The following is a 19,777-nucleotide window of genomic DNA, read 5'->3' as shown; positions in this document are numbered from 1 at the left end:
TTTGCAGAGACGGTGGTTTAGGTTTCTGGACTGTCTCTAGCTCGTTCCTGGAGAATCTACGTTTGAATTCTGTATGAATGGGCAACTTTTGATGAGATGTCAGTGTTTCTAATGCTTTTTTGAATGTAGTAATGACATCAGAACACAACCGCACGCCTCGTCCTTGGCCTCCCCCGCCACGAATGAATCTCACCACACCTCAAATCCCTTCACTGGCTCCCCATAGACAATAGAATCACATTCAAGATCCTCATCCATGCACACAAATCCCTCCACAACACTGGCCCTACCTACCTCAACGACAGAGTGAACTTCCACACTCCCACCCGCAACCTCCGATCAGCTGACCTCGCCCTAACCACAGTCCCCCGCATCCAACGCACCACCACAGGAGGCAGGTCCTTCTCCTACCTCGCCCCCAAAACCTGGAACTCCCTCCCCACCAACCTCCGCAAAACTAAAGACCTCCTGCTCTTCAGAAAGAACCTCAAGACATGGTTGTTCGAACAGTGACCCTTCTTGCCCACCCTAGACCTCCCCCCCAAGCGCCTTGAGACCCTCACGGATGAGTAGCGCGCTCTATAAAAAATTTTGATTGATTGATTGATTCAGAAATGTTTTATTGAATCTCAAGGTCATATTTTTCTTTTTTTTTTCTTATGTGAACAGGGAATGTCCTGTTAGTTGTCCTTTGATTTCTCTGGCAGTCTTATAAAAGCTGTTTCTGTCATATGCTAAGTCCTTCAAGTGTCCTTAAGTTCTTCAGCTTATAACTTCACCTTCACTGGAGTTCCTACGTGTCCTTAGCTGTTCTCCTGTTGGAATATTTTTGACAATTGATTTAAAGTGGCAGCTACTGACTTTGCGCTGTGGGTTTCCAGTGTTGTGTGGTGTACACTGTGGAGGGTTGGAATTTAATTAAGGTGTTGTGCTATAGCAGGTGTCCTTCAGCCTGTCCCATGAAGAGACAGGGATACATGAAGCGAATTTGGCTTCCATAGTACTTTTACATCATTGTACGTAAATGTTTATACTGAATGTAAATATATTGTACTGGGGTCAAAATTCTAGTATCTCCAGTATTATTTGGTCAGTACTCCAGTACAGTACTGATCTGGTTTGCCATTGTTTTAGAGCCTCCAATCCATCTTGGTTATTATCAGGGTGTAAAGACTGGTTTCGTCAATAGTTGCCTTGAAGAAATCTTCCTGCCATGTGATGTTCTGTGAGGTTGACAGAATGATGCTTGTGTCTTTTGTATAGGATGAAAAGTCCTTCATGAAAGGTTGTGGTTGACCTAGTCATAGGTAAATTGAGCCTAGTTCTGAGGTTACCCATCATCCAGATGTTGGAACCACCCCCCAACTTTGTGTATTCTGCTTAGCTTAAAAAATTGTGTCATTCCCGCATGTTCAATAAACTTGTACATGCTTTCCTCCAAGCTTAGATTTCCTCCAGTGCATTGCCATTTTTCAGGTGATAGTTATGAGTTAGCTTGGATTTCTTGAATAAGACTGTGCTTGCTTTTTAGATAACATGGTCCACGTGGTACCTAAAAATCAATCACAATCCGAGTACAGAAATAGACTCTGTCCACTCCATTTCTAAATGGGTCTATGCAGCTCCTCTTTCTCTTCTTCTTCCTCCTCTCCTCTTCCAGCAGGTGTCTGTCCCATCCATACCCAGCACAGGCACATCCTGTAGAGAATACACACCCACTTCCCTCCTCCTTTATCTTCACTAGGGGACTCACCCTTTGGGCAGGCATCAATACCAGCAGAAGTCAGCAACTCTATGTCTCAACTTCCCGTTTTTGGGTACAGGGGCTTGAGGTGGAATTGTGGGCCAGAAGAAAGAAGTAACCTGCACATTATGCTTTGCTCTACAGAGGTATCGCCAAGTTTCAGCATAGCACTCAAATAGGGTTTGCCTTAAATGTACTTTTTTGGTAGGAGCTTTGTAAAACAGTATGGGCCACATTTAAAATCCTTTAGCACTGGGTTTGCGTCACTTAACCTGTGCAAAAAAATGTGTGTTGAATTTACTTTCCACCACAAAATTTATGTGCTGGAAAGTTTACCGAAAGTCACACAAACAGTGCAAATCATTGTTTGCATTACTCTGCATCGAGTGGGAGTTTCATTGGTGGCACATGGGAGTTCCCCTGCAACCACCCATGGTTGTTGGTTGAAAATCCCTCCTACTAACAATTGTAAACAGGGTTTTGCACCAAATGTCAATGCCACTTTGAAGCAGGCATTAAAAATGAGAAAAGCTTTTATTTCTCCACACCTTTCCCTGTGTGCTGTATTGTAAAGCACACATCGGTAGTAGGGATGTTTTAAAGTTAGTCTAAGCATAGTATTTTGTACAGGAAGGGTACCCTTCCAGTGCAAAACATATCCGAGACTCAAGCAGGTGTGCGTGGCACTTGGCAGCCTGATGGTGCACTGGGCACAGGGAGAGAGTCTTGCTATGGGTCTTTTTTTGGGAGGACAGTCTATACAGTGTTTCAGTAGCTTAGTCCAACCGTGATTAGAGCCTGCAGTATCTCAATCCAATTATCAGTTTGGAGGAGAAGATGGATTTTCAAAACATGAAAGAAGTAGTTGGAAATGTTTTCTATTGACTTGTGTTCTAATATAAAGAGTGAAGTTGATGTCTGAATCCAAAATGGCCCCGAAGTGTCTGATATACTGGCTTAGCAGGTAGAGGGATCCCGGTAGGGAGACCAGTTGAATGGTAGAAACTTCTACGCCACGGACCCTACAATAAGCATTTCTGTTCTTTGACCCATTCAGAGACAACTTTGCTTCAGAAGTGGATATGGCCTAGAGACTCGCCAACAATCATATGCTTCCCTGCCCTGCTCTAAACAAACATGTATCTGGCAGATGTATATGTTATTTTATCTGATGTTGGACAAGGACTTGGCCAAGGGAAAAATGTATATGTTGAAGAGGAGCTGGGAGAGAGAGAAAACTCCGAATTACACTTTGTGGGAAGGTAAGCCTATTCGTTAGCATGAGCCATCTCATTGTTTAACCAAAGATTAGAACCTCTTTGATCCCAGTGAAGCTACCAAACCTGCTTTAAAACCGGAAGTAACAATAACATCCACATACCACAGTCTCGGCAGTGCCTCTGAAAAACAGTGAGGCGTTGGCATGTCTAACTACTATTTCCCTGCCCTGCTCTGGGAGACGCGTTACCCTTCCAGGCGTGCTGTGTTCCACCCACCGCTGGGGCTAATCTAGCTACTGTAAATTAGTTATTGCTCTAAGAGTGTATCATGAGAAGAACCCTGCTCTCCAGCTTCCCCTGCTTAGTTATTACTCCACCAGCTCAGAAAGACCACAGCGCGGAGGAGGGCACAACAGCTGTCCCTTCTCACAAATACAGCTGCCTAAAACTGCTTCCATCCCTGGCGCGCGCGCACACATAACAAATAGTGCGTCATACCGACAGGCACCACACACCCACACATCGGGGGTTATACAAACACTCAGACATACATACACTGGATTCCTCTATATATGTCTTCTCGCTCTCCCTTTCTTCTACCATTGCCTGTGGAGGAATTATTTACAGATCTCACTTTCTCCCATCTCACCCCTTCGTTTCAGTCCATACGAACCCAGCGACGCTTTAAGGCATTGGCAAAGTGGGCTCTGGCCCAGGGCGTCAGCCTTTCAGGAGGCCACCTGATGGATCCGACTCTGTTCTCCACACAGTCCTGCCCTTCTTAACTTGAATGATTTGTAAACAGAGATTATGTTAAATACTATTTTCCTTGAACTTATTATCAATACACATAATATGCGAGAATCTATTACATTTTGCTGAGAAATGTTGTGTTTGTTTTTCAACACCATGCAGCATCTATTGAAAAGTTCCTTTTAGAGTCAAAGAGGACCTCGGTATGAGAGACAGTGGGTCGCAGAGAAGATGTGAAATAATATTAGTGAGCTGCTGCTGCTATATTGAAATACACATCGCTATCCCTAAATATTAGATGGAAACACATTTAGAATTGGACCAGTCTGCCTGTGCAGTGACCTGAAGAGGGCATGAAAAAGCTGAAATTGGATCATAAATTCAGAACTGTTCTGAACTAGGGCCTGTAAAATAGGTTTGGCCCAGGGCCTGCAAAATCCTTAAGATGTCCCTATACGAACCTCCAGTACATAAGAACTGAGATCCTTCCAGTCACTTTTTACGGCCTACAGCACAGCCTATACGATCTTGCAGCTTAATCACTTAGCCTTTCCAGGTCGGGCCTTCAAGCTCAGCCCCTCCAATTCAGTCTTCAGCTGCTCCAGTTCAATTTTGTTTAATTCGGTGTTGCCTCTTCTTCCATTCTACAGCTCCTCTAATTTAACCCCTCCAGTTCAGCCCTTCCATCTCAGCCCTCTCCCACTCAGCTCTCTCGTTCAGACCGTTGCCCTGGTGTTCCACACACAGGTACTCGAGAGGAGCTGGGCTCTGCATGTGTCCTGAAGGAAAGTACAGACTGGAAGTTATGAACACTGCAGCTGCCAGTAATACAAAGAGGACATCTTTTATTATTCAAAAGGCATTGATGCAAGAATTAAAATCATATAGGTTTGGGTGAGGCAGGCATGTGAGTGCCTAGATCTGTTTATTAGGAACAGCCTGAAAATAGGTAGAGCCTGTGGGTGGGTAGTGGTTGTAAGTGGGCAGAGCCCAAAAGTGAGTTAGACTCACGGCTGACTAGTGCCTGCAGTGACCTAGCCAAGAAAAATCAAGAAAGCCTGCAGATGAACAGTGAAAACGCCCTGCGTGCAAGGGCCGTTGTTTTATTGATTCTTAAGTGGTTTCTTTCTAAAAAATGAAAAAAGGCCAATTATGTCTCACACAACATAGTGGCCCGCTTATCATTAAGTTTTTTTTTTTTCCACAAATAATACCGCAGTACATGGTTATCTAACCTTGGAAGGCCTTGCTCTGCTCACAGTGCCATCAACGGAGTTCTGGTTTCTATTTCCATTGTTGTTTGAAACTTCAGCGACTTTTGTCACTAAAATTAGTTGGTACAGTCATTTTGGATTGGGCTCCTTCCATCTAGTCTACTTGAATAGACATTCTTTCTAAAACTGGATTCGTTTACCTACACAGCATGCTGGCTACATATCCATCACTGATGCTTCTCATCGACTGTGTTTGTCTCCAGTTAAAGACTTCCACGTGTCACTTCCCAAAAACCCTTCGATGTTTTGGAAATGCTGTTGGGGAAGAGAATATCTGCGGTCCAGGCCGCATCCTAAGGAGCAAGGAGACGTCCTTCCTGAAAATACAGCGGCTGATAATTAAGCTCAAAACGGAAGATTGGTCTCACACCATGGACCGGCCTTCTAAAATTCCATACCAAGTAGTATCGAGCAAAAAAAACACTTTCCTCATTAAAGAGTACTCAAATGTAATTGTTCTTCATACCTTTAAGGCCCACAGCAAGAGACCCTTAGTGTGCTTGTTAGAAGCCTAATCAATCATTCAATCAATAAGTGAGCAAAGATGTGTGTGAGTGGTGCTTGTGGGTGATCAGTGTCTTCGAGGGAGTAGAGTAAGTAAAGCCTCCTGGTTAGTAGAGCCCACTAGTGGGCAGTAAAAGCACATGAGTAGAACAATTGTGCAGTTAGGGCCTTCAAGTAACTGAGTGGTGGGTCCAGACTGCTGGTGGATAGTGCCTGTGGCGAGTACACTCGGTGAGTGAGTGAAGCTAGAAGGTTAGCAGCAACTGTGGCATGTACAGTATGCCGGTGAGTAAAGTCTGCTAGTGGACAGTGCCCACAGTTGAGTAGTCCCATGAGTGAGCAGAGCTCTTAGGTGGCTAAAACCTTCAAGGAACTGAGTCTGCCGGTGAATCCAGCCCATAGGTAGGCTGAACCAGTTAGTAGGTAGAGTTCTTCAGTGGGTTAGTAGATACTGAGGGTGACTTAACTACAGGACAAAAGTGGATATAGTGCATCAGTGAGTATAGCAATGCGAAGTAAATTGGAGAGAAGTCCATGAGTCATTAGTGCCTTCAGGTAAGTACAGCTACGGGTGGGTATAAGCTATAGGTGTGTCAGCCACGTATGATTAGTGCCCAGGAACAGATGGGCATTGTGGCTCCTCCACGTGTATTACAGTGGCTGTAGGTGGTTAGAGCCCACCAGTAGCTGTTTCACAGATAATTGTGTCACTGCATAAATCCCTTGAGTGGGCAAGATGGCGTTTTTCCAGGTAGGGTATCCCTCTTCAGCTGGCGGCCTGCTGGTTCTCATGCAGTTCTGCAGCTGCGCTGAATTTGTGGCATTGTGGCTCTAGTTCTGGTTTGAAGACACCCCATTATTGGGCCAGTAGTGTAGCAGGAATGTCAGGGGCACCGATGCAAGCAAGAGAAATAGCCCATTTGACTGCTGTTCGGGTAGAAAAATACATTCGTTTTCGATGGGACCCTAAGGGCTGTGGACCCCGGTACCACTGCACCTGCTGCACCAACAGTAGCTACGATCCTGAATTGGGCTCAAGTCTGTTTCGCTGGTACCTCTGCGGCCGTGTAGTTCCGTATAGCTGCGTGGAGCCCACATATATGGGCGCCGTGGCTGTCCTGCTGGTAGTACTTTGCAGGCTTCGTTCGGTTCATTTTTGACCTTGGAAGTCGCCCTGTACTTCTCGGCGCGCGCCTGGCAGTTACGACAGGTAAACAAGGCCCAGCACACCTGCGGCCCACCTGAGCCCGCCTGGAGATGCAGGTGCGCGCCCCGCGGCCCGGCTCTGTGTCCCAAGGGCGTTCCAGCACCCACGGAGCGACTGCTCGGTCGGCACCGCCTCACCCGGCAGATAAGGCCTCCCCACCAGTCACCCGATAAAGCCCTCTGTCCGATAAGGCTTTATCACTTCTGCGCTGTGAGAGGCTGGGTTAACTACCTGTGGGGCCTCGAAACATGTAGAACTCTCAACGCCCCAAGAAACCAACTCTGACATCTGCCTCTGCCCCAGCCACGGTTTGGCTTGAGTGACAATTAATGAAAATCAGTTGTATAATTATTAGGATTATTTCATTGTATCAAAAAGGACTTGGGCAAACGTTATGCATTTCAATGATTTAGAATGGATTTAGGCAAAAGTTACTCGTTTTAGTCTATTAAAAAGGACTAAGGACAATATTACCAGAGGATAAAGAAGATTTTCCCATTATCGCCCCAAAGATGTTTGACAAAGATATATTCCTCGATCTATCCATAGTCTTTGACACATTCTACCATCACGCCTAGGTCCTCCTTACCAGTGGGATTTAATTCTGATGAGGCCACAGGGCTCGTAATGGGATGAAAAAAAGTGTGGTATCTAAAGGAGCCATGGCTTGTGTAATTAATGGCGTGACGTTCCTGTGGTTCCAGCTGGTATTTTAGGGCCATATGTACCAACACATTTTCCCATAGACACAGAATGGGTAAAACCCTTTGATACACCTGACCCTTAGATCTTCTCCGAGCCTTCTGTTAATGCAGTCAGATATAACACACCAACTTATATATACCTAGAACCAGGCTGGACTAGAGGCTTTGTCAATGGTTTAGCAGTTTAACAAAAATACCAACACTAATTTTATTCTAAAAAATGAATATTGAAAATGTTTAATTCTGGATTGTGAGACTGTGAATTAAAAACTACAGAGGCCTGTGCAAGGGGTAGCAGGCTTCGGGGTGTCTCCAACACCATTATGTTCACTCTATGTCGAACAAGATATTTTCTCTCCACATCTAGTCCATGTATTTCCTCTTTAGCACCTCCTCATGAGTGCACTTCCTCGCATCTCCTTTACTTCACCACCCCCCAAACACACCCCTCACATGTAAGCACTACATTTTCTATTACTTCTGCCTGGTCAATATTTTGACCAGTGTGTACCTCCTTCACTCACACTTGCACAGAGTCATAATTACATGCTCAGAATTACATTTATAACTGATATGTGCCCATTGGTCTGTGCCCTCAGCAGAGAGGCCAAGGAATGGAAATGGATGACTATGTATTCTGACCACTTTTTTTGACCCACTAACAGGCTGCCCACTCTCGAACGCCTCTGTCTGTACCTGGGCACTCACACTCGTGTTCTCTCCTGTCCTCTCTGTCCTCTAAATGAGACTCTTCCCACTGCGTAGAGAAAAGAAACAGTTCTCTTTACCCAGTCCTGCATGTCTAAAAATCACAAATTGCAAGTATTTTAGAATGTTGTTTTGTTTGATGATCCCAGCAGGGATTTAGGGATTTATTGTGACATCGGTCACTCGATAACCCACTTAAGGAACGGGACATGTTCTCTCGTGGCTCAATCTCCCTGCCCTGTTGCAAATGCAGCCTGAATGACCCCCCTCCGCAAAATCACTCTGAACTTCTGTACTTGTGTATATAGAAATGTCTTCTCCGTAGACACAAAATGAAATGGCATTTATAAAGCGCTCTGCCACCCAATCCTGAATGTACTGGCAATGAAAGAGGTCTCTAGAACAAAAAACAGAGGTAAGGATAGATTATGAGCTGACGGGATGGGTTTTGAGCAGTTTCCTAAAAGCTGTTTGAGATTTAGCACAGTGGAGCGTGGGGGGCAGGACATTCCATAATTTAACTGTGCAATATTGGAAAGTGCAGGCATTTCTAGAATGGGTGACTTGGTGAATAACAAGGACATTTGTGGTAGATGGGCACAAAGTTCTTGCTGGAGTGTATATGTAGTAAAGTTTCTGTAAACAGATTTGGCAACTACAACGAATAGCTGTATGACAGACAAAGGGCCTTTCAAGTGGCATCGCTTGGCAACAGGAAGTCAATATAAAGAAGCTAGATGTGGATGATATATCAGAATTTTTTTAAATTGAGAATAACACAGGCTATTGTATTCTGAGCCAGTTGTAGTTGATTAAGAAGAGATTTGGGAAGAGCACAGTAGTCCAGTATCAATAAAATTAAAGGTGAATCACATGTTTTTCTACAATATGCAGGTAAAGGAAGTTCTTTTGCAAAGAGTGAAGACCTAGGAAACAGAATGGCAGCCGATTAAAAAAGTGGTGCTGAATAGTGAGGTTGGACTCAGTGACTGGAGTTAGATTTTTAGCGGAGTTGGAGAAAATCATATGGCCCAATTCAAAAGGCCGCCAGTTGTTTTGTTCCATGTGGAAGACAAGCCAAAGATATGCATCTCTGTTGTTAAGTCAAGCCTACCAGACAAGCTGTGTGGATGTAAAAGACCAATTGTGAGCTTACTAAGATCTTAGAGTAGACCTAAAGCCCAACCATAGCTAACCGTTGGTTGCCTTTAATGTCATGCTCATTTGTTTTCTTCTTACTAAATAACTTACCTTGTCAATCTCATGTGTGACTCTTTCCAGGTACATTAACTCTTTACTTGTGCCCTTCCCAGTGCTTAACTTGTGCTTGTTGTTTCTGGTGCGGAGGACCAGCACTTATTTTTGAGGGACAGCACTTATTATCTGCCTCAAGCATCTACTGCCAGCAAAAGACATACATGAGAAAGACAGAGGAAGAGAAAAAAGAAAAAGCGTCACAAAGGGAAAAGCAGAAAGCTGGGAGTGTCTTTAAATGGATTGAAAAGGCTTGAGGTAGCTTCAGGATTACGCTACCTCAGTGTTCGATGTTCGCACATTTAATTGCAGCAGCCGCATGTTTAAGAGGAGGGCTTTGGGCACCGGCATGTTTTTATTTACAAATTAAGCACTGGTCCTTCCACTGCTCGTTTTTAGTTAACTACTTTTTTCCTTTTGCTTAGCACTCCACAAGAGTGCATATGTTTCCCAGCTGTCTCTCTCATGTACTTTTGTCACTCTTGCTCCATGTTGCTTTTTCTTGTCTGTCTGCTCTTATCGCACCAAGCCTCTCTATCTTGTTACTTTTTACTTAAGCATTCCACAGATGCATGTGTTATCAAGCTGTCTCCTGGTATGCTTCTGTCTCCCCTCTTGTTACTCTCCCTCATCTGTGTTCTCTCTCATCCGTGTGCTTCTCTCCCCCACTCCATGCTCTGTATGGCTCTCCCTTGCATGTGTGCTTATGTGATGTTATCTTGTGCTTCTTGCCCCCTGCCTTCCATGTGCTGCTTTTCCCTTTCCTCCTCTGCTCTAAAAACCTGATATTCTTTTGTGTTTTTAACTGGGCATCCACTGCTAAAAAGTTTAGATATTTGTAATTACCAATCCAAGTGCTGCCTGCCATGTTGGATTGGTAAATACAAAATTAAAGCAGATGGCATCTGCATCATTCTGCTGGTGTGTGTATGCGCACTGATGAATGTACACGTCGGTGGAATGACTCTATCGCCATCATGACTGTATTTTTTTATTTTGACAACGCTGTACAGCACCAACAAAAAAGCAATTTGCAAATCCAGTAGATCACAAAGTCGAAAACTATTTGCTTTGCCAGTGCTTGTCATAGGGCAGGCTGTAAGTTGGTTGGAATTCATCCAATTTGCGATGCTCAAAAGATAATAATTTTTTAAGGAGATCCTGTAGAAGTTACAGGTTGCTGTCCGAACTCAAAAATAGTTAATTATTATAAAGGAGTTGTTTGGTGGCCAGTTCTCATGGTATGAATGCATGATCGTGACAAATACATGGAACATGAATGCTGTCGGATGCACCAGTCAGTAGCAGTATTACCAGAACTGGCCCTCAAGCATGGGCGCTAGGCAGGCACTGCCTTTTCTGATGTTATACAGTACACGTTTTAGTGGTAGCATTTTTCTCAACTAGTTGATTAAAACCTTATAGCAATCTGGTAAAGATAATACTATTTGTTTTCAGTAGGCTCTTTCACAATTATATTTAAAAAACAGGTTACATAAGACTTGAGCAATATTGTTCATAAGTTATAATAAGTATACTTATAATGAAGTTCTTGTTGCACTTTTAATGAATGTTTGTTCTACTGAGTTGTGTTGACACATTTTGCAAATTTCGGGGCCGTTTTTTTGATGAACAGTAAAAGCCTTTGGTATTGAAGCTCTTTATGTTTTGTACACATATGTTTTATGTCCTGTATATGTCACTAATTGTTACGAGGAGTTTTAATTGATCTGTATTTTAAGAATCTACTTCTGTACATTTTATTAACGAAACTGGATTTAAAACGTCATTAAAATAAAAAAGTGAAATATAACCAAAGATCTCGAAACACATTTTATTCTCGTCAATCATAACTTAAATCTGGTTAGGTTGAACGCTTGCCTTCTTTTACTATATCTCCAGATTCTTGGAAGGCGCTGGGGAAGGGCCCCCAGTCTGTCTCTGACCTCAGAGTTCCTGAGGATCCTGGTGGGCCGTACTCTGATGAAGACCTGGAGCAGATACGAGATGACTTACTCCACCGCATCGCCACCACCACACCACTTCCAGAGGGGGCACTGGGAAGGGCTCACTTAACAACCCTGCTGCTTCTCTTAGACTATGGCAAGGGCTTAAGCCAGACAGGGTCTGCTGGGGAGCAGGAACTAAGAAAGGTAAGGCATGGGGTTATGTTAACTGATCAAAACAACCCCTAGGTGGCACAAACCAGCGTCAGTGTGCACAAAAGCCCTCAGTTTGATGAAGAGTGGAAAGACCCGGAGCCCAATCATTGCAATAACACAAGACCAGCTGACATGCTGCATATTGAGACACACAATGAAAGCACCACGAGGCCCTAAACCTAGCGAACAGTGTGCTATATCGAAAAGCTTCACTTAACCTAACAATTACCATGATGTTTTCGCACCATGAACTCCTGTGTTGTAGCCTAATATTCTACGCTGATCTCACATTTGCAATGTGTTTACATGTTCACTGGCTCGAGCACTCACCCTTGTTAGCCATTGGCTTAACTCACTTGCACCTGTGAAAGTTGAAAGCTAGGACTGGTTTACACAGGACGTCTGTTATTGCCCCCACCCCCACCCCCCAGTTTGCTGATATTCACATCATCCTTCAAAACTCCCCTGCAGTGTGCCAGAAACCAAGTCCAATATGCTGTGGTATTTAGGCGGTTAACAGCATGGCTGCACAGTCGAACTTTAAAAGTGGTCCTAGGTTTAACTGAGCCTGTAAGGTCAGGGGGTAGAAGTCTTCATTTTCGAGCACATGCCCCCACATCCTTTTGAACAACGCTGCTTTGATCTTTGTATTGACGTGTTGTGTCGGAGGTACGCCTCCTACTTTTTTGGTAAGAACTATTTTTCTATCTCAGGGCACGATTTCTAGTGACTAGTATTGAATTCTGAAATAAAGTGTTTGTCTTGGTTGATTTGGAGGTTGCGTGTTCTGTGACCTCAGGGGAGGATGTGCAGCGAAGTTGTATGCCTGCCTCAAGGCACCTCTAGACTGGCCCATTCCATCCGTACCGTGTCACACGCCCCCCACTGGTCTGACCGAATCTGCGTCAGCAGGTAATACTTCCTTGCATAGATAGGATAAATACCACAAAAGCCCTCCGGTTAAGGTCACAGCACCCACAAAGCAACCAGAACCTTCCAGTGCAGCACAAGTTGCAGCCTGTGGTTCCCTTCCTGTGCGCATGCTACCTTCCCCGGTTAGTGACGTCACAGAAGCAATAGCATGCACGCGCTCCCTACCTCTGCTTATGACATCATGTGCGTACATTCTTAGCCCTCGCAGAGGCCACGCGGCAACAGGCGGCTCTGGCAGACATTTTATGCGGATCTTTCATCTTGCAGGGCATTGACAGGCTCGGTCGCTTCTTGGGTGGATCTGCTGCAAAACTCGGTGCTGTAGACTCCTTGATGAAGACACTGGAAGCAACCGTGGCCTACAAAGGCGAGCAGGTAATGACATCCGTTTTGGGCTCGCAGAGGAAAGTTCAGAGGCTGGGGTCAGACCAGAGCGATGAAGTTCATGGTTAAAGGGAGACGGGGAGAACCTTCAAGAGAAAACACCAGGAGCGCAGAGGAAAGTTTAGACTGCGGGATCAGATGAGAATGGTTGAAGCCTAAAAGGGGACATATGAGAACGGTAAGAGCATATATCCAGAGGGGAATGGTGAGAGCGTAGTGTCAGAGGCAAATGTCCACACCCTATGGGAATGCTACGATCTAGGGGCAGAAAGGAAAATTTAAAGGTTGGGGTCAAAGAGAAATGCTGAGCGCCTAGTATCAGAGGGGAAAGTGGGTACAGCCTGGGGTCAGAGGAGAATGGTGAGAGCTTAGGATCAGAGGGGAAAATTCACAGGCTGGAGTCAGAGTAGAGTAGTGCGCGCTTAGTGTCAGAGGGGGGGCGTTTTCAGCCTGGGGTCAGATGGAAATGGTGGGAGGTGGAGTCAGAGATGAAAGTTTACAGGCTTGATGAATGGTGAATAGTGAGATCCTAAGGTCACAGGAAATAGTATAGGACCTAGGATTGGAGGAGAATGGTGAGAGTCTAGAGTGGGGGGTGGGGGGCGACCTTACAGGCTATCATCAGAGGTCAATGGTGGGAGCCAGTATTAGAGTGGGAAGTTTAGAAGCTACAAGCTAATTACAGCATAATTACGAGGCAGCTCACCACACACATTTATCACCTGCTAATAACCTGAGGGTAAAGGGGGAACCTGGGGTCTGAAGGAATGTGAAAGGGGATGGGGATTCATGGTCTAGGAGTAATGGGGAGCTGAAGGTTAGAATCTTGGGTTAGAGCCGAGGAGAGCCTCACAGCCTGCCTGCCCTCTTGCCTTCTAGATTCTGAGGCAGGAGGCCCTGTCTGTGCTGCTGCGGAAGGCGGTACACTGGACTGAAGAGGTGGAGGCCACCGATGCAACTTGCCCATGTGGCTTTCCCACTCTATGGAAGACACTCCTGGAGCACGTGTTGACAGCAGTCGAGAAGCTGTCACAGGGGTCGACGGAGGGAAGGGAGGACCTGCAGGCAGTGAGTATCACTACTGGCAGTTTAGTGCCAAGCATTAGAATAATGTAATGACCCCCAGTGGGATGTAGAATAATGTTGTCCACCTATTTGGCATTCCTTCAGGAAAAGAGGCCGGTCCTTATCACCTTGTTAGAGCAATCTCCGCCACTTGAGATGTCATCACTTACCACTCTAAAGGTTCTTCCCTCGTCCCCAAGGTGGCTGAAGTAAGAAGACGGCTCCTCTTATATTTAAGTAGTTTATTTCCAGTTGGTTGTATGAGACAGAGATACATGTACATGGGTGGGGTTGCTGACGAGCGGTCTAGCGCTCCGGCTGAGTGGAGGGACGCCTATTTAAGGCGACCTGCCCTGGGGGCTGCCCTGAGAAGGTACTCGCGCTTTGCATCGCGTTATGCGCCTCTATACTGCGATATTATTTTAAAAGCTACCTTTATAACTATTTGTGTTCTTTTTTAGTTGTTTATTGCCCTGATTTTATAGGACTTATTGTAACCCCCTTACCTGCACTCTAATCGGTTCTCCTACCGCTGTTTGGCGGGTCCGGTCTCTGGGGTATTGATTTTGGGTGCCATCTTGGAGTGGTGGTCACTTTGGGCGCCATCTTGGAGTGGTGGTCACTTTGGGCGCCATCTTGGAGTGGTGGTCACTTTGGGCGCCATCTTGGAGTGGTGATCACTCTGGGTGGGGTTGCTGACGAGCGGTCTAGCGCTCCGGCTGAGTGGAGGGACGCCTATTTAAAGCTCCCCCCAACGCGCAGCGGATACGCGCAGCAGGCGTGCCTTCGCTGTGCCAGAGTCGTGCCAGAGTCGTGCCCGTCTGCGCCCGTCTGCGCCCGTCCGCGCCCGTCCGCGCTAAGGAAGCGCGGCTCGTGGCAGAACTCTGGACCTGGTAATCATGACTGTTCGTTTGAGAACCTATAGTAGGTCCGATTTACTGGCCCTTCGGGGTCAATGTACACGTTGCGAGTGTTCGCCTGTAGGCCCGTTGTGTGGCCCATATCACTGTAGGTGCGGTGTATGGTCATTGGAACCCCCCTCCCTTATACGCTCCTTAGGGCCTGCTGTAAAGAGGATAGGACAACGGGACTTGAGTATCTGGAGCTTAAACGTCAGATCTGTGGTAAAGCACTATCAGGAGATTTACGACCTTCTTGCTGATGGTTCGCCGGATGTGCTTTTTCTGACGGAAACGTGGCTCCAGGACTCTGACTCCTCGATAACTAACTTAGCTTTTCCCCCAGAATATGCTATTTTTACTTTAAATCGTACGACTAGAGGTGGAGGTATTGCGATGGTCACCAAACGGTGTTATCCCTGTCAGTGGAAAGCCGCTGAACTTTTGGGGTGTGAGGGTGCCCTATTTAAAATAGCGTTTAGTCATCAGTTTACCTTCTCTGGGTTATTAATTTACCGGCCTCCGGGCTGTGATTCTGTTTTTAGGGCTACTCTTCCTGAGTATATTAGCATAGAGGCACTAGGATGCGCAAATTTTAATGTTGTGGGAGATCTTAATCTCCATTTGGACTGTCCTTCCTTACCTACTATTAGGAGCTTTTTGGTGGATCTTGAGGCTTTACAGCTCTCGCAGATGATTACCTTCCCCACACATAAAGGTGGTCATATTCTTGACCCGTTCTTCACAAATTTAGAAGGTCTCAGAGTTCTTGGTTCCTCTCAGTTGCTGTGGACAGACCACATGCTGGTGAAAATGGCATGCTCTCTGTCTCACTCTCCTTTTGTATCTCAGGATAGATTTGTTCTTAAACGACACTGGAACAAATTAAGTCTGGAGGATTTTTATCATCAGCTCGAGAAGGCTCCTTTAGGTCCGCTCACTGAGGTCGATTGTGGATACGACTCCTTCTGTGAGTGGATTTCTGGTGCCCTCGATTCTCTGATTCCTATGTGTTGGTCTAAGTGTCACCGGAAGGGGCCGAGCCCTTGGTATGACACTTCCTTGGCATCTCTTAAGAGGGTCTGTAGACAGGCCGAAAGATTATGGAGGAAGTCATATGACTCTGATCTGAAAATATGTTATCTTGCTAAAATCAAGATTTATCACAGGGCAGTGTGTCAAACTCGTGCCTCCTTTTATGCTCAACAGTTTCAGAATTCTACCAATCCATCGAAACTTATTTTTAAAGTATTAAAGGACCTGATGGCGAAGAGAGTAATTGCAGGGGAAATATGCTCGGATTCACATTGTGAGGGTTTGGCCTCTTTCTTTCATGAAAAAGTGCAAGCCATCTATCGCACTTTCCCAATGGGTTCCCTGATGCTAGAGCAGGTTGGTCGCACCTTAGGTGAGGGGGAATGTCTTTCCATCTTACCCCCCTTATCTCTGGAGATGTTTGACTATCTCAGCGCCAAAATTAAGTCTGGCTCTCCGGCTGACCCGTTGAAACCCGCCCAACTTAAGACTCTGGCACCGGTTTGCCGCTCCCCGGTACTGTCCTTGATCAACCTGTCTCTTTCTTCTGGAGTGGTTCCCGTTAGATGGAAGCAGGCAGTAGTTACACCAATTCTGAAGAAGGCGACCCTTGACCCCCTTAAACCTGAAAGCTACCGCCCTATCTCCCTTCTTCCTTGGGCCACGAAAATAGCAGAGGCCCATGTGAATGCCACTCTTACAGACCACCTTGGTAGGTTTAACATTCTTGATCCTACCCAGAACGGGTTCCGCGCGGGTCATAGTACGGAGACGGCCCTCCTCTCGATGGTCGAGCATCTGCGCTCCGTGATGGATTCCGGTCGGACGGCGGCACTGTTGTTATTAGATCTTAGTGCCGCCTTCGACACGGTCTCGCACGGAATTCTGATTCGGCGTCTTGAGGAGGTGGGCGTTTCTGGCTCCGCCTTGCACTGGTTTCGTTCCTTCCTTATGGATAGGTCATTCCAGGTGGCGATCCCGCCCGGTAAGTCATCACTCTACCCGTTAGACCAGGGAGTCCCACAGGGGTCTTCACTGAGTCCCACCCTTTTCAATCTGTATGTGAGACCGTTGGCTGCGGTCGTCAAGCGGTGGGGCCTAACCATGGTATCCTACGCAGATGATACGCAGCTGGCGGTCACACTGAGTGGGGACTCAGACCTGGAGGCTCCCAGGTTTTGTGATGGTCTGCGGGAAGTGGCTAACTGGATGAAATCCAACTGTCTCCAGTTAAACACCAAAAAGACGGAGATTATGGTGGTTGGTAAACAGGTGGTTTTGTGGGATGATAAATGGTGGCCTTCGGAGTTGGGTGTGACTCCCCTCCCAGCGGCAGAGATAAAAAACTTGGGGGTATGGTTTGATTCTTCTCTGAGTTTCATCTGTCATACCAAGAAGGTGGCGGCTTCTTGCTATGGCATCATCAGAGGACTTCGACCTATCCTCAAATTCTTTGATGCACCTACAAGACAGCTGGTGGTTCAAGCATCAGTGCTGTCTAGGTTGGACTATGCCAACTCCCTACTGGCGGGGATAAACCAGTCAAAATTTCGGCGGCTCCAGCGGGTTCAAAACGCTGCGGCCCGACTGGTGACTGGTCTCCCCAGGCGATGTTCGGTGTCCAATACTCTGCGCTCTCTCCACTGGCTCCCTGTGCAGCAGAGGATTAGATTTAAGGTTCTCTGTTTTGCATTTAAAATCTTAAAGGGTACTTCCCCGCAAATCATGGAGAAATTGCTGATTCCTTATGTTCCCTCTCGCACTCTTAGATCGTTAGGCCAGAACTTAGCAGTGGTTCCGCGCTTTAAGCTGAGCAGAATTGGGGGCCGCTCTTTTCGAGTCCTGGCAGCGAGTTGGTGGAATTCTCTTCCTCCACAAATCCGGGCCATTGATGAGCTCCTTCAGTTTAGGCGGGCTATTAAGACCTTTTTATTTGTCTAAGCTTATCTGTTGTGTTTTGTCTTCTTTTGCCCGCTTTTAGTGCTGTGTTGTGTTTACCTTCTCAAAGCGCCGGGACGCCCCTTTGCTGGGGCAGCTGTGCGCGGTACAAATAAAAATAACATAACATAACATAACATAACATAACATGTACTTGCTCAACCGACACAACTCCGACCTCTCACAAGCCCAACATTCCAATCTTCTAACTCCCCAGTCACAGCCTACCCATACATTCCACTTCCCTTGATGTCATACCATTCTACCCAATACATCACTACACACCCCCTTCTTTTTTTAACAAAAAAAACACAGGAGAAAAAGGTTTTCTCACAACCCTGCCAAAACAACTCTTCTTCACATCACCACAAACAACATTTTTATTCTGTTCACACTCATTCTGTTCACCCTCATTCACCCTCATTCACCCTCATTCACATCACATCCACAATTCCCCATATTTGTAAGAGTCTGAGTACTTTCCTGACAGCCAAACGCATCAAAATCCTCAACAACTCTAGAATCTTTGTTACCATCATTATCACACTTTAACCACCAATATTTGCTATTATCACCTTCCAGTAAATCATCCTGCACAACATTTTGTTTGCAAGACTTGGCAATAGCAATGCGACTCATGTGACACATTGCCATCATCCAATAAAACAGTATTTCTCATTACTTTCTTAATTCTTATAGGTTCACTAAACTTGCTTTCACCTTTCGCTACTTTCCTTACGGATTTCACTCTTACCCAATCTCCTGCATTCAAACGCACTTCCTTAGTGCCATATTTATTATCAAAATACCACTTATTCCTTTCTTGTGAACTCTTTATACACTTTCTTACATGTTCTTTGCTCCAAAATACTTGTCTGCTTCTTTGCATCCAACCAGGATTAATCTTTGAAAATTGAATTCTACCTCGCATTATATCAAATGGACTTTGACCTATTGTCTCATGAGGTGTTACTCTATAAGCCCATAACATTTTCTTTAACTCGGAATCTACATTGCCTTTATTTCCATGCTTTACAATTTGAATGATGCCCTTGAAAATTCAATTTATTCTTTCCACTACAGCATTACCCCTGGGATGATACAAAGCTGTAAATCTTTGTTCTATACCAGTCATTTAGCAAAAGTTTTCATTTCCCCAAATTTAAATTTAACACCATTGCCCGTCAACAAAATCCTAGGAAATACTTCCTTCAAAAATATTTCTTCCAAAAATGTAATTACTGCCTTAGTATCAATTTTTTGTAAAACAGAAAACTCAATCCACCTTGAAAACAAATCCACTAAAACCACAATAAACTTTGAAGTACCATCATGCCAATTAATAGGACCCATAATGTCTAGAGCAGCCGCTTCCCATGGTAAATTAGGAGAACTTGAAGAAGAGATCACTGGATTCAGTGTCTTTTGAGCTTTGTTACTATTCTCACACTCCACACAGTCACGTACAAATCTTTCAATTTCAATATCAATTTTCGGCCACCGATAAAGTACTTTAATTCCCTTTTTTGTGCGAGAAATTCCTGAATGACCTTCATGTCCTATAGCAATACGTTTATTTCTAATACCACAGGGAGGAATAATCTTCCCACCTCTACACACAAACTCGCCTTCAATACTCAATTCATCTCTCACCTCCCAAAATGCCCTTAAAATATCACTGCTTTTCACCTTTTTGTCTTTATCCTATCCAAACATCACTTTGTTTTTCACCTCTTTCAACACTTCATCCTTCTCATACTCCCTGATCCATTCTTCTTCTTGCAATGAACTTAAAGTATTCTCATCAAACACACCAGCTACACAGCAATCATTCCACGGATCCTGATCCAGTTCTTTTAAAGGTAAGGACATTCTACTTAGAAAGTCTTCAGTAAAATTTTTTACCCCAGGAACATTCTGCACTTCATATAAGAAATCTTGTAATCTCATAGATAGTCTAGCTATTCTTGCAGATTCTCTACATAAACCCTCT

The 19,777-nt window shown here is 45.2% G+C and overlaps 1 protein-coding gene across 1 annotated transcript in view; it reads left to right on the top strand.

The window, feature by feature from the left end:
* LOC138292090 (uncharacterized) overlaps window positions 1-19,777 on the top strand; it is a 148,691-nt gene that overhangs the window by 44,115 nt on the left and 84,799 nt on the right. Inside the window, exons 8-10 of the mRNA XM_069230466.1 lie at window positions 11,271-11,521; window positions 12,731-12,838; window positions 13,727-13,915. Coding sequence (XP_069086567.1) covers window positions 11,271-11,521; window positions 12,731-12,838; window positions 13,727-13,915 — 548 coding nt within the window. The remainder of the gene's footprint in view (window positions 1-11,270; window positions 11,522-12,730; window positions 12,839-13,726; window positions 13,916-19,777) is intronic.

Source organism: Pleurodeles waltl, chromosome 4_2 (genome assembly GCF_031143425.1).
Source record: "Pleurodeles waltl isolate 20211129_DDA chromosome 4_2, aPleWal1.hap1.20221129, whole genome shotgun sequence".
Lineage (NCBI taxonomy): Eukaryota > Metazoa > Chordata > Amphibia > Caudata > Salamandridae > Pleurodeles > Pleurodeles waltl.
This window is presented reverse-complemented; position numbering and strand designations above follow the sequence as displayed.